This window comes from Zootoca vivipara, chromosome 13, assembly GCF_965207765.1.
Source record: "Zootoca vivipara chromosome 13, rZooViv2.hap1.1, whole genome shotgun sequence".
NCBI classification, from domain to species: domain Eukaryota; kingdom Metazoa; phylum Chordata; class Lepidosauria; order Squamata; family Lacertidae; genus Zootoca; species Zootoca vivipara.
This window is the reverse complement of record NC_142596.1, coordinates 23,656,042-23,668,643: the sequence shown is the minus strand read 5'-3', so window position 1 is coordinate 23,668,643 and position 12,602 is coordinate 23,656,042. Positions and strand designations below refer to the sequence as shown.

General features: G+C 46.3%; 1 protein-coding gene and 1 non-coding gene across 11 annotated transcripts in view; both read left to right on the top strand.

Moving 5' to 3' along the window:
- CHD2 (chromodomain helicase DNA binding protein 2) overlaps positions 1–12,602 on the top strand; it is a 68,196-nt gene that overhangs the window by 14,125 nt on the left and 41,469 nt on the right. For 3 of the 10 annotated variants that reach the window (XR_015946777.1, XM_035132030.3, XM_035132027.3), the window contains 3 exons: positions 2,324–2,531; positions 3,646–3,732; positions 10,436–10,497. Coding sequence is in view for 9 of the 10 variants with exons in the window: in XM_035132027.3 (XP_034987918.2) it covers positions 2,324–2,531; positions 3,646–3,732; positions 10,436–10,497 (357 nt within the window). In the remaining variant the exon portion in view is untranslated. Of the gene's footprint in view, positions 1–2,323; positions 2,532–3,645; positions 3,733–4,390; positions 4,457–6,857; positions 6,973–9,394; positions 9,550–10,435; positions 10,498–12,602 lie in introns of those variants that run through there. The other 7 variants (XM_035132032.3, XM_088656584.1, XM_088656586.1 and 4 more) reach the window with 5 other exon arrangements.
- Positions 197–270, top strand: TRNAK-UUU (transfer RNA lysine (anticodon UUU)). The gene has a single exon. It is a non-coding gene; the product is annotated as a tRNA-Lys (tRNA).

Genomic DNA, 12,602 nt, shown 5'->3' with positions numbered 1-12,602 from the left:
CCTCACAGCAACCCTGTGAAGTAGGTTAGGCGTACATGTTACCCAGGGATCTTTATGGAGAGTTTGAACACGGCTCGCTTTGCTCCTTGTTCCAACACTCAACTGCTCAACTGCATTGCTTCTTTTACTCTTTCCCTCCGAAGACCCCGAGACTTCATGTCAAACTCAGCAGTCTTACATATGGAGAGTTTGAGGGACCTGGGGTAGCTCAGTGGAAAGAGCATGAGACTTTTAATCTCAGGGTCATGGGTGCAAGCCCCATCTTGGGCAAAAGATTCCTGCATTACAGAGGGTTGGACTAGATGACCCCCGTGGTCCCTTCCAACTCTACAATTCTATGATTCTGTGTCTCAACTGAATCAGTCAAGAGGCTGAGGATTAAGCAACTAAACATGGGGGCGACTCTCCTGGTTAGTTCAGAACACTTGATGATCACAATATAGCCAGGAAATGGGATTTTATTCCTTTTACCGTTTGGGAGGAGGGCTCATTAACATATATTTGTTGCAGTTTGAATATCCCCTTCTCTAGTCCCCCAAAGAGATAACAGAGGGAAGGGCCATAGTTCATTGGTGGAGCAGCTGCTCTGCATGCCGAAGCCCAGGCTCGGTGCCTGGCACACCCTCTTGTCTGAAACCCTGGAGAGATGCTGCCAGTCTGTGTGGGCAATATTGAGTTGATGGACCAATGATCTGACTTGGTATAAGGCAGCTTCCTCTTGTCTAGGAAGGGGCTGCAGTTCACTGGTGGGGCATCTGCTCTGAGTGCAGAAAGTTGCAGGTCCAATTCTCAGCATCTCCAGGTAGACTAGGAAACACACACACACACACGCACTCTGTTTAAACAGCTGGGAGTCAGGACTTCTGGCACCCTGAAGAGCCTCTGTTGGTCAGTGTAGAGAACCCTGAGCTAGATGGACAAAGTATGAGGCAGCTTCCTTGTTCCATGCTCCCAAACAGGCAGTGAATATGTAGCTGCTGTCCAGTTCAGCAACTAGTGTGATGCAGGCAGTTGTCTGAATCCTCTGCACATTTTCTGGAGACCATCATCTTCTTAAATTTGCTTTCTATCCTCTCAAGTGTTTTTTAGACACCCTTCTGCTTAATTGTGCTTTTCACAACACACTTCTTCCCTTTGGGTTATTGGCGAAGAAAACAATGCAGGGAGATCTGTAAGATGGTGGAGAGAGGAACAGAGAATCTTATAAAATGGCTTCTGGCTCTCTGCCTCTGGAGCTGTTTAAGTGTCTGTTCTCCCCGCCACCTCTCTGCCTGAGTACCTCTATATTGCCCTCTGCCAGCTTCCCAAAGAAATGCATTTTGTGTTTTTGACCTTTTCCCTCTCGTATGAAAAGAATTCAACTTGTATTTTATTTTTTAAATATTGAATTAAACCTTCCTGGAATAACATTCCAACCTCTGTGCCAGATATCAGTTTAAAGCCATTTCGTATTTTAGCCACAAATTTTGGATTTGAAGTATTTCTTAGTTTATAACCTCCCCTCCCCCTTTCTTAAGAAAAAAACACAAAAGAACGCAGTTGGCACAAAGCAGTGGTTCTTTCTCTTTGGGTCACACTTTCAGGAGAAAAAAGTTGCTTGTACCGTACCACAACAAATTTTTATTGATGAGAAATACATTGGAAAGAAACAACTCATAGCAGTGTTAGATTTTGAAAAGATATCTATCTGTACTCTCAAAATAAAAACTATATTTTGATGCTATGCTATCACATACCCACTTTAGCAAAACAAAAATCAAGGCCACCTAGAGCAGTTCAGGATTACAATCTAAAACAGCCTTTCCCATGGAAAACGAGCGAGGTTCCAACCAAAGAAGAATGGCAACTTAAACTGATGAAATATGCGCAGCTTGCGGACCTAACTCATAGAATAAGAGAACAAGAAGAACATAACGTTTAAAGAAGATTGGAAAATGAATACATGGGGGGGAAATTGTGTACACCCGAAAACGTTGGCAGCATTAAGATAAATTCAACAGTGTAAATAGGTTTTGATGGATGTAATAATGGAATACTGAATGGTTTAGTTTATATAAAATATGCAGGGATTTATGTTACACGAAATGAACCATGGAAAGAGAAGAAGGGAAATCATTGATATTTTATGGTAGTCCAACAGCATCTGAAGCGCACTAGGTGACTCACACCTGCTTAAGAATAATAACAACAATAACTCTATTATTTGTACCCTGCCCATCTGACCGGGTTGCCCCAACCGCTCTGGGCAGCTTCAACAGGTCTTAAGTGTGTGAACTTGCAAGATGGTTGACAATGATGAAACCCTCTCTTCTTCCTCCACAAGTCACTCAGCATCAGAAGAGGCCTCGGGGTCTGACTCTGCCAGCCAGTCTGACAGCGACCATGGCAGCGAATCCAACAGCAGCTCGGAGACTTCCGAAAGCCAGTCTGAATCCGAAAGTGGCTCGACGGGCTCAAAATCTCAGCAGACGCCTCTGGAAGCCAAGGAGAAACCAACATCCAAGAAGGAAAGGCTAGCCGATGTCAAAAAAGTATGTTGTTCCCTTGCTGGTGGGTATGCCTAACTCAGCTGAGTGGCCTTTGGCGGAGGTGGCAAAGCACAGCCTGGCCTCTTGCCATCTACTACAAGGTCTTGTGTTTCCGGGGTTTCAGGTTATGGTTTGATATCCTGATATGCATCTGCCTTTGCCAACCTGCTGACAGTGGCTGATGGGAGTTGTAGTCCAAAAGATCTGGACTGCAATGGCTTGGCAAAGCCTGAATTGTGTACCCCTCTGGATTCTTTTGTGTGTCGTTGGAATTTGGCTGAGTTGCCTCTTCGGTACTTTGAACTGCTGAAGGAAATTTTGAAAAGAAGGGACAGTTTGATTGGAAGGTTTGCAAAGAGCTAGTCATGATGGATGCGTTAAAATAAAATAAAAAAGTGGCAGGGAAAAGACATAATTTGAAATAATCTGTAGGAAATTCTATCTTGAAGGAGAGGTGGTCTTGCAAAATCCACACACTCCATGCTATTCCTACTTTTGTTAGATAGGAATTTAAGGGTTTCTCTGCTGGATCAGGCTAAAAGCCTTTCTAATCCAGCGTCCTCTTCTGACAGCAGCCAAGCATTTGCCACTTTTGGAAGCCCACAAGCCATCCTTGAGTGCCGGCATTGAATCAGACGATACCCATATAGGGGGCAGAGGCAAGGAGTTTGTAATCAGTCTGTGGAACTCACTGCCACAAGATAATTTTGTTTATTCATTATTTATTTAGCATATGAGTGATGACAGGCGACCGGTTTGCATGGCTTTAAAAGCAAATTGGATAAAATCACAAAGCCTTGGTCTGTTAGTCATTACTGGCCGTGATAGTGAAGTTGAACCTCCATGTGGTTGTTTTTATTTTATGTACTTTGCGATTTTATATTCTGAGACCTGTGGGTAGAGGGTGGTATATAAAATCAATAGATAATTAAAAAAAAGTTCTTTTGAGTACTGATCACTGGTTGTAAGTGACAAGAGGAAGCCTTTGGTGTCTTGCCATTCTCGCTTCTAGCCTTGCAGAGTTCTTGGGAGGATAAGAAAGAGGGAACATCTGTCGACTGCCCTGAATCCATGGATGAAGGATGCAGTACAAATGTGATTATGATTTATTTTGCAGATGTGGGAAGAATATCCAGATGTTTATGGGGTGAGGAGGTCGAACCGAAGCAGGCAGGAGCCCTCACGCTTTAATATAAATGAAGAGGTAAGGGGAGGGAGGATAAAGAGGAGGGGAAAGACATTCTTGGGAATGGCCAAGCCATTCTGTTCAGTGTTGCCTTTGAAACACAGAGGTGGCGCCACGGCAGCTGCATTTTTCCATTGGTTGTGCCGTGCGCCATTCCTGCAGTCTGAGCTGAGCAAGCAGCACCCATGGAATGCCCCTGAACTTGCAATTTTATGGTTAAAAAGTTCCAGTTGCACAATCCGAATTGGAAGTCTGATGTGGTTGTGATGTAAATGCTGGAAAAATGATGGCAGGAACTGCTGTGCTTGGAACCTCAGGGGAACACCATTGAGATGAATTCATTTTGTGTGTATGTAGGGGTGTTTGTTTGCATGATGTTTCATTTCACTAAGCCATTTCCCTCCCTTTTGCATCTGTAGATAATTAGTCATCTCTTGAATTCAGTGCATGAAATGAACTCAGTTTGGGGTTTTTATCATCTGTTGGCTGAGACATTTCTCTCCTTCCCTGCCTTCCATCAAATTCTGCTAAGAACAATGTCGTTCTGGAACTTGCGACCTTTTATTTGCTGTCCATTTTGTGAGTTGCTTTTTCCTTGCCCCCCTTCAATATTCCCCCCACAACCTACCAATTTTTAAGGAGGGTAAGCAGTGGTTTCGCCTTCTGTTTTTTACAGATGGAGAAAATGAGGCTCAGGAAAGTTCAGAGTCACACTGAAAATGTCCAAGTTGGAAATCCAAAGGTAGGCACCTAAATTTATATTCAAGCACCTGAAAATATAAGCGGCACCCGCATCTCCCATTCGGGAGTCCTCTGAAAATGGGTCCATTTATGCTTGGGTGCCTATATATGGATTTAGGTGCCTAGCATCAGGCACCCACGGTTGAGCATTTTGTCTCAAAATGCGTAATATCGTTCTTGGCCACTTGCGGCCAACTCGCAGCTGAGTTTTGATAAGATTTTGGTTTTCCTCAGTGTGCAACTTGATAGCACACTGACTTGTGTTGCATCTCCAGGGTCAAAGCTGGTAGGCATCTGAGGACCAGTTGCTGGGGTGCACAAGCAAGGGAAAGTGCTGTGGCATCCATATCCTGCTTGCAGGCTTCTCAGATGCATCTGGTTGACCGCTCTGAGAGCATGTTGCAGGACTAGATAGACTGTTGGTCTGATCCAGCTGCCAGGCTGTTCTTACAGTCATAAAAAAGGTGGTGCAGAGTTGGCCAGAGATTGTCTTGTTAGTTTCCTACCTTTTTATACAGTCTACCTGCCAAAACCCTTCAGGCGGTTTACATTCTTATAATAAGCACTTCTGGATTTAAGATCTGTCCATCAAGACAAACTCACATACTAACACGCAAGGTGGTCAAACACACATCTGCCTATTCAGGTTAGGGATAGGGAGCGTGTGGCTCTCCATATACTCCTGGACTACAACTCCCAGCAACCCTGACTATGGCCATGCAAATTGGGGCTGATGGGTGTTGGAGTACAGTACAGGCAATTCCCTGTTTGCGTGGGAGTTGCGTTCCAGGTCATGGTTCGTTTTGGCGGTTGCGCGTCAATTGGACGCACACAAACTAGCCTCTTAAAATAATTCTCCTTATAACAAAAGTTCGTTCAGATCTCTAAACATAAAGTTTTATCATATGTAAAAGACAGAGAATATGTTTAAATGAACATTCTGCAATGTTTCTCCCGCTTGACTACCCAACACTTTCCACAAATACCAGTTGTGTTTTACTCTGTAAAAGCAGTATGCATGGGGTGTGTTTGTGTGTGGACGCAAGGAAAGTGCTTAAGCAAATGCTCCCCTCTATTGTCCACCCAACTTCCCCTCCTTTTTTCTGCTGCTCCCAAGTCCCAGATGTGGGTGGTCCGACATCCCTCCCTCTTACTGACTCACAACAGTAATTAAGCAACCAAGCGTCCTTTACAATGGGTGCTGCCTGCCGAGTGCCAAAGCCTTAGTGCTGCCTCTGTGTTTTGTTTTATAACTTTCACAATAATGGTAAGCCCCCATTGTCATCTCCCATATTACAGATGAGGGAAAACAGACTTGGTGGAGGCAGAATTTGAATCTCGGTCTCCTAACCATCATACTGAGCCAGCTCTCAAGATGCTGGCAAAGAGATGCACCCCGTTTCCATACTACTCACCCATGGCACCCATTTTTCTGCAGTACTCTGTGGCCAGATTGTTGCTCCCTTCCTGTCCCTGATACTTAGTGATCCCACTATCATAGATGGTGTCCCCCCCCCACTTCAACTCCTCCATCTCCCAAACTTCCTAGTTTCCATTATGAGATGGGAAATGAGAAAGCCAGGAGATACAGTGGTACCTCTACTTACGAATAACTCTACTTACGAATGTTTCTACTTACGAACGGAGCTCCATCCGCCATCTTGGATGCGGTTTAGATAGGATTTTTTTCTACTTACGAATTTTTAGATAGGACTTACGAATTTTTTCTCCCAATGCATTCCTATGGGATTCGACTTACAATTTTTTTCGACTTACGAATGTGCGTTCGGAACGCATTAAATTCGTAAGTCGAGGTACCACTGTACTTTGCAGACCACTGGAGTTGTTTGCTTTAGGGGTGATCAGGTTGCCTGTGGCCCTTCAGAGGCTGCCAGACTCCCAGCCATGCACACAGGACATAAGTGAACAATGAGATTTGCTAGCCCAAGAGATAGTGAGGGCCACCAACCTGGATGGCTTCAAAAGAGGATTAATTGAGGAAATGGCTACCAGTGGCTACTGGCCAGGATGCCACAGTATGCCTCTGAATACCAGTTACTGAGAATTTCAAGTGTGGAGAAGGCTGTTCCATCCAGGTCCTGCTTGTGGGCTTCTCAAAGGCATCTGATAGGTCACTGTAAGAACAGCATGCTGGTCTAGATTGGCCTTTGGCCTATCCACCAGAGTTCTTCTTACCTTCTTAACTCTAATCAACCCTGACCATCACCCACATTGGTGGGGGCTACTGGGAGGCAGATTCCAATAAAGTCTGGGGGGTGCCAGGTTCCCCATTATGGACAAAAATCCACAGATCCTCCCTTCCCGTCCCCCCAAGAGAGGTCAGATCCAGCGGGCTGTTAGCATGCCATTTATGCCAGTTTTTGTTTTCCTTTTCCCCCAAGTTCTGCAAATACTAGGCTCTCTCTGTAACGATGGCCCAGCATGCACTGTGCTGGTGATGTCACACCCACCTCAGATCTCCGCTGCAGACGAAAGCAGCGCCCTCTAGGGGCTCAGGTAAGTCCTGTCCTTTTTTTTGTTTTACAATATTATGTGGTCTCGTAACTATTGGGCCCATTTCCTCCATTGCCATTGGCCATGCTGTAAGATAAAGAGTTAAAAAGAAAAAAAAACAAACAAAAAATACACACATATGTGTCATTCAATAGGAAACTTTTGCTTATACCACACAATATTGTAAAACCCAAAAAAGAACGCCCCTCTTCCCTTCTGAAATGGAGGTGGAAATGCAGAGTAAGTCCATAGCTCACCACATGGAACAGAGGCTTCCTTCCATGGATCAAGGAATGGGGAAGTTGTGCTGGCACACAGTTAGAAAGCTGTGGGAGATTCACTGCTCCCTCGCTCCTGCCTAAGCGATGGTTTGGCTTGCTGTTGTGTCCCAACCTGGGTTTTCGTGATTGGTCACACTTCAAAGGAAACGCAAGCAGTAAGCCGAGAACAAATCTTGGTTGCAACTTGTGGTTTGTTTGGAGCAAGACAAAGCCCAGTGCCGGGTTGGGACATAGCGCTAAGCCCAACCTGTGCAAGTAGTGATGTGGCTGCAGTTTTGTCACTCTGCGCCAGCATGCTTGCTCGCCTACATTAAGCCATAGTTTGTCCCAGCACTGTGTGGGAACCAGGCCAGTACGTTACACCAGCCTCCTTCAGCCACGGATGGAGTTCAAATCAGTTAAACAGAGCTGATGCAAAATTTCTGCCTGTGGACACTGTGGTTGCTAAACAAGAGGCATTTCTTCTTAGGCTGTTCTGGGAATTTGGTCTCACTTTATGTTTTTTAAACCAACACCACTCAGCGAAGGAACACCTTCACCTGCATCAATTTGCACACAACCCCAAAGTCATGAAACCTCTTTCTAACTGGGACATAGATGAGATGCTGGGGAATACATATTCAGTCTTCTCTTAGCTGTCTCCCACCCCCAGGTTCACTATCAGGATGGTCTTCTTATCTGATTGGAGCAGGACAAAAAGGGGCACTTAAACCTCCCCCCCCCTTGGGCAACTTTCTAAGTGAAATTGCCCCCCAGTCCATTTCCCGCTGCTGTTTTGCCCATGTAATCCTAGAAGATCCCTTTCTGTCTTACCTAGTTTGTCTGTCATTTAAAAAAGGTGCTCTTTTCTTCATTGTAATATACACCAAAAAAAAATGAAGGAGACAACACGTACAAGCAGGCGAGGAGTCGTACGGGTGGAAACGAGGCCTCTTGTTTTGGTGTGAAAAAGTCTGAAATAGACACAACAGATGTGTAGGCGAATATTGGGGGAAATGGGGCAGGGCCCCTCTCCAAAATAAGCCACAGAATGAAACTAGGCTCTTCCATGTCCACTAGCAGTGGTTTCATTTTGCTGGTATGTTTTGGATTAGACCTCAGGACCTCTAAGGTTTTCAGGTCCACACTTGCCACATGGCTGCCACTTTATTCTCCTCTCCTCTCCTGCCCAACCCATAGTGACGTGACCCTCCACTTTTGTGTGGGTGTTGGCGGTTGGCAGGATTCTGCGAGTGCCATCTTAGGACAGATCGGGCACGAGATGCCCTACTAGGCTCCTTGCCTGATGACAAAGCTCTGAGTTCAGCCTCTGGCCTCCAGATACTGTATTTTGGATGACTACTCCATGATAGGAGTTGCCTTAGACAGCCAGGACCTGAAGCAAACCTTCGCCTGAGACTGGCTTTTGTTGACGAGGCTCTTATCTGCAGCAGAGAGTCCCAACGAAGGGTGAGACATGCCCACCAGCACAGCACAGAAGCTTTGTGGTGATCGGTGGCTGGCAGGTGGGACTGCCTCGTGTTTTGGGGCAGGGAGCATGGAAGTTGACAAGCCTTGGCCTGTATGTTTTTGCATGTTGGTGTTTGCAAAAAGGGGCTTGCTTAGGGTTGGCTGACATGTCAAGCATTAGGGGGTTCTTGGGAGGTGAAGGTTGCTTAAAGTAAGCAAATGGTTCACATCGCAGAGCCGTGGAACTGTAGGGTTGGAAAGGACTTCAAGGGTCCAGCAGCTCAACGCCGAAATCGAGGGTGTAAGTGACGGCGAATAAGCCTGCCTCAAATTCCGGAGAGCTGCTGCCTACCCGTGCAGACAACACTGAGCTCTTACCCCCCCTTCTCAACCCCCGTCTCCCCATCCCCTGTCCTATGGCTCTTGCTTCTGCCCCTCTTCAATCCCCCCCCCCAGTTGTTGATTGCTTTCTCAAGGATCTTGCCGGTACTGGGGCAACTAGGGATGTTTTCTTGCCATGGTGCTGTGTGTTTGCCCATTGTTGAAAAGCTACTTCTCTTTGCCTTTTAATTGCAATTCGCACTTGTATGTAACACAGGCCCCCTTCTTTGGGGTCCTGCAGAACAACGGTTGGAACTTTCTGGAGAGGGGTGGCTAACCCTCTTCTTCCCAAGGGACAAAATTCAGCCTTGGAAAAGCCTTTGGGGGCTACATGCTAGTGATGGATGTGAGCTCACACACAAGCACACAAGAAACACAGCTGCCCTCCTCATCTTTGTGGATCAACTGAGGAGGGTTTTTCCTTTTCGCTCTTGCTCATCAAATGATTCATCTCATGACAGGGGAGGGGGTAAAGTTGCATAATCAGGGTGCTCCACTGGGTGGTGATATTTCTGCCTACCCTAGTACTCTTTTTGCACTTATTTTTGCTGCCACTGACAAAATTGGTGTGTTCTTACTGGAGAAGGGAAGAGAGGCAATGGAAACAGATTGCTTGGGAGACTGAATCGGGCCAGCTCTGATCTAGAGCCTAGCCTGTCGCAAACTTTTTTAGACATGGAAACCCATGCCCCTTAGAGAGGTTTTCAGAGTCACGCATGGAGAAGGGCCATAGCTCAGTGGTGGATCATCTGCTTGGTATGCAGAAGGTCCCAAGTTCAATCCCCGGTATCTCCAGATAGGTCTGGAAATGCTTGCTGCCTCAAACCATGGAGAGCTGCTGCCAGTCATTGCAGACAATACTGAATGAGATGGACCAAGGGATCTGACTTGGTACAAGACAGCTTTGTATGTCCCCACTCCATCCCTTTCTGACTGCCATAGCAGCGGCAGGCATTTCAGGAAGGTTATTGATAGATTGCCTTGTGGACTTGGTTCTGTTTTGTTACTCATTTTAGTCTCCTTACCTTTTGGGGTTTTTATTCCTTGTTATGTACTCCCTTTTTCACCCATTTGTGCACCTGTAGCAGAATGGACCTTCTTTTTGGGTCAGGGCTGCAGGCGTTAAGGTGCTTGCCCAAATGGCAGATTTTTTATTTTTTTGCTTAGGCAAGGAGAGCCATCTTACTAGCATTTAGTCCCAAGTAGTTTGGTGTTGCTGCTTTTGGAGTTTGAGTGTGAACGACTTGCATGTCCGACCACTGTTAGCTGGCCGTGAGCATTCAGCAGCAGCAAGGTTGGCCTCCTGCGACCGGCCTCGTTCATGGTTCCCCTTCCTCTCTCCTTTTTCGTTTAAGGGAAATAGCGACTCTGAGAGCGAAAGCCCCAAAAGAAGAGGCCAAAAGCAAATGAAGAGAACGTAAGTTTTGAGGGCCCTGCAAAACTCTGCATCCTTATTACTATGACTGATTGAGTGATTGATTATTCACATTCTAAACCACCACCTCAAGGTTATTTACGCATAAGAATATTAAAAACAGTTAAGAACACAAAAAACAACAAATGCATTTATAACAAGACTAAAACCCTAACAAATTGATCCTCATTGCAAAGGCCCATTTGTCCAGCTGAGAAAACCTGTTGGGACATCCATACAGCTAGGCGGGGAGTGGGCTGTCATATCTCAACAGGAATGCTGTTCCACAAAACATGGGTGGTCACACTAAACACTGTGCTCGCTGAGTTCCCTTTTTAGGAGGGCTCTTGCCAACCTTTTATGCTTGAAATGTTAATCCCTCTTGAACATAGTAGAATCATAGAATTGTAGAGTTGGGAGGGACCACAAGGATCATCTAGTCCAGCCCCCTGCAATGCAGGAATCTTTTGCCCAACAGGGCGCTCAAACCCACAACCCTGAGATTAATGCAGCCACCCTCAAACTCTACCCACCAGATATTGCTGGACTCCCAACTCCCATGAGCCCCAACCAACATGACCAGTGGTCAGGGATGATGGACATTGTAGTCCAGCAACATCCAGAGGGCATTGCAATGCACATGGCCGTATTCTTCGTGTCCTCTGTGCAGCCCACATATGAATTGTGTGTCTACTCAGAGCAACATTTGGGGCATTCTAGAGCAGAGGTAGCCAATGCCAGGTCCTCCAGATGTTGTAAGACTACAGCTACCATCATCCCTGACCAATAGCCATGCAGGCTGAGGCTGGCGGGAGTTGCACCCCATCAACAACTGAAGGGCACCACTTTGGCTATTCCTGCTCTAGAGCAAAGGTGGCTAGCCTGTGTTTCCCAAACTTAGGTCTCCTCTCCAGCTGTTGTGGGACTACAACTCCCATCATCCCTAGCTAGCAGGACCAGTGGTCAGGGGTGATGGGAATCGTCGTCCAAAACAGCTGGAAACCCCAGTTTGGGAAACCCTGTTCCAGATGTTAGACTTCAGCTTCCACCATCCGTGGCCATTGGATGTGCTGACTGTGGCTGATGGGAATTAGAATTCAGAAACATCTGGGGAACTACAGATTAGTCACCCCTGTTCTGCAGGGACGCCAGTCAAGCATTTTTAGGTGTGATAGCCTATAACATGGGCTATAATGTTTTTAATGTTTCGGCCTTATATGTCTTTCTCTCCTTCTCCAGGGCAGGGGGGGGTCAAATAGCCCTCCAGATGTTTTCAGGCTACAGTTCCCACTATCCTTTCAACCGTTGGCCATGCTGGAGTCTAACAATATCTGGAAGGCTACAGGTCTCCATTCATGCTCTAGAGGACGCAAAAGGGGACATCTGTGTAACAGTTGCACAGAAGAGAGAATTTTGGATGATGCAACTTTTCCTCACTCCTTTGGAGCAAGCTGTATCTGCTTAACCCCCCTCTTCTGCACAACTGTTAAAAGCAAAGGGCCATTGTTGTTGTTGTTGTTGTTGTTGTTTTAAAAAGGGGAAAAAGGCAGGGGGGAAGTTCTAGCCAAAGGAATGGAGGTAATGTTCTTCAGTGCACTCTTCCACCCACGCCAAGCTGTGACCTGCTTTGGAGTGCTGAGCCTCTGGCTGAAGACCAGAAGCTCTGTATCAGTGATATTTTTTAGTGTAATGATATCATATCAAGAGGCACATAGAGCACATTATCCTAATGTGTATAATAGGGTAAAGAGTAAAATTAAGTCAATAAAGACAGCATAAAGGTAAAGGGACCCCTGACCATTAGGTCCCGTCGTGACCGACTCTGGGGTTGCAGCGCTCATCTCGCGCTATTGGCCGAGGGAGCCGGCGTATAGCTTCCAGGTCATGTGGCCAGCATGACTAAGCCGCTTCTGGCGAACCAGAGCAGCACATGGAAACGCCGTTTACCTTTCCGCCTTAGTGGTACCTATTTATCTACTTGCACTTTGACGTGCTTTCGAACTGCTAGGTTGGCAGGAGCAGGGACCGAGCAACGGGAGCTCACCCCGTCGCGGGGATTCGGTTTAACCCACAGTGCCACCCGCACATAGAATGAAATAAAATGAGTG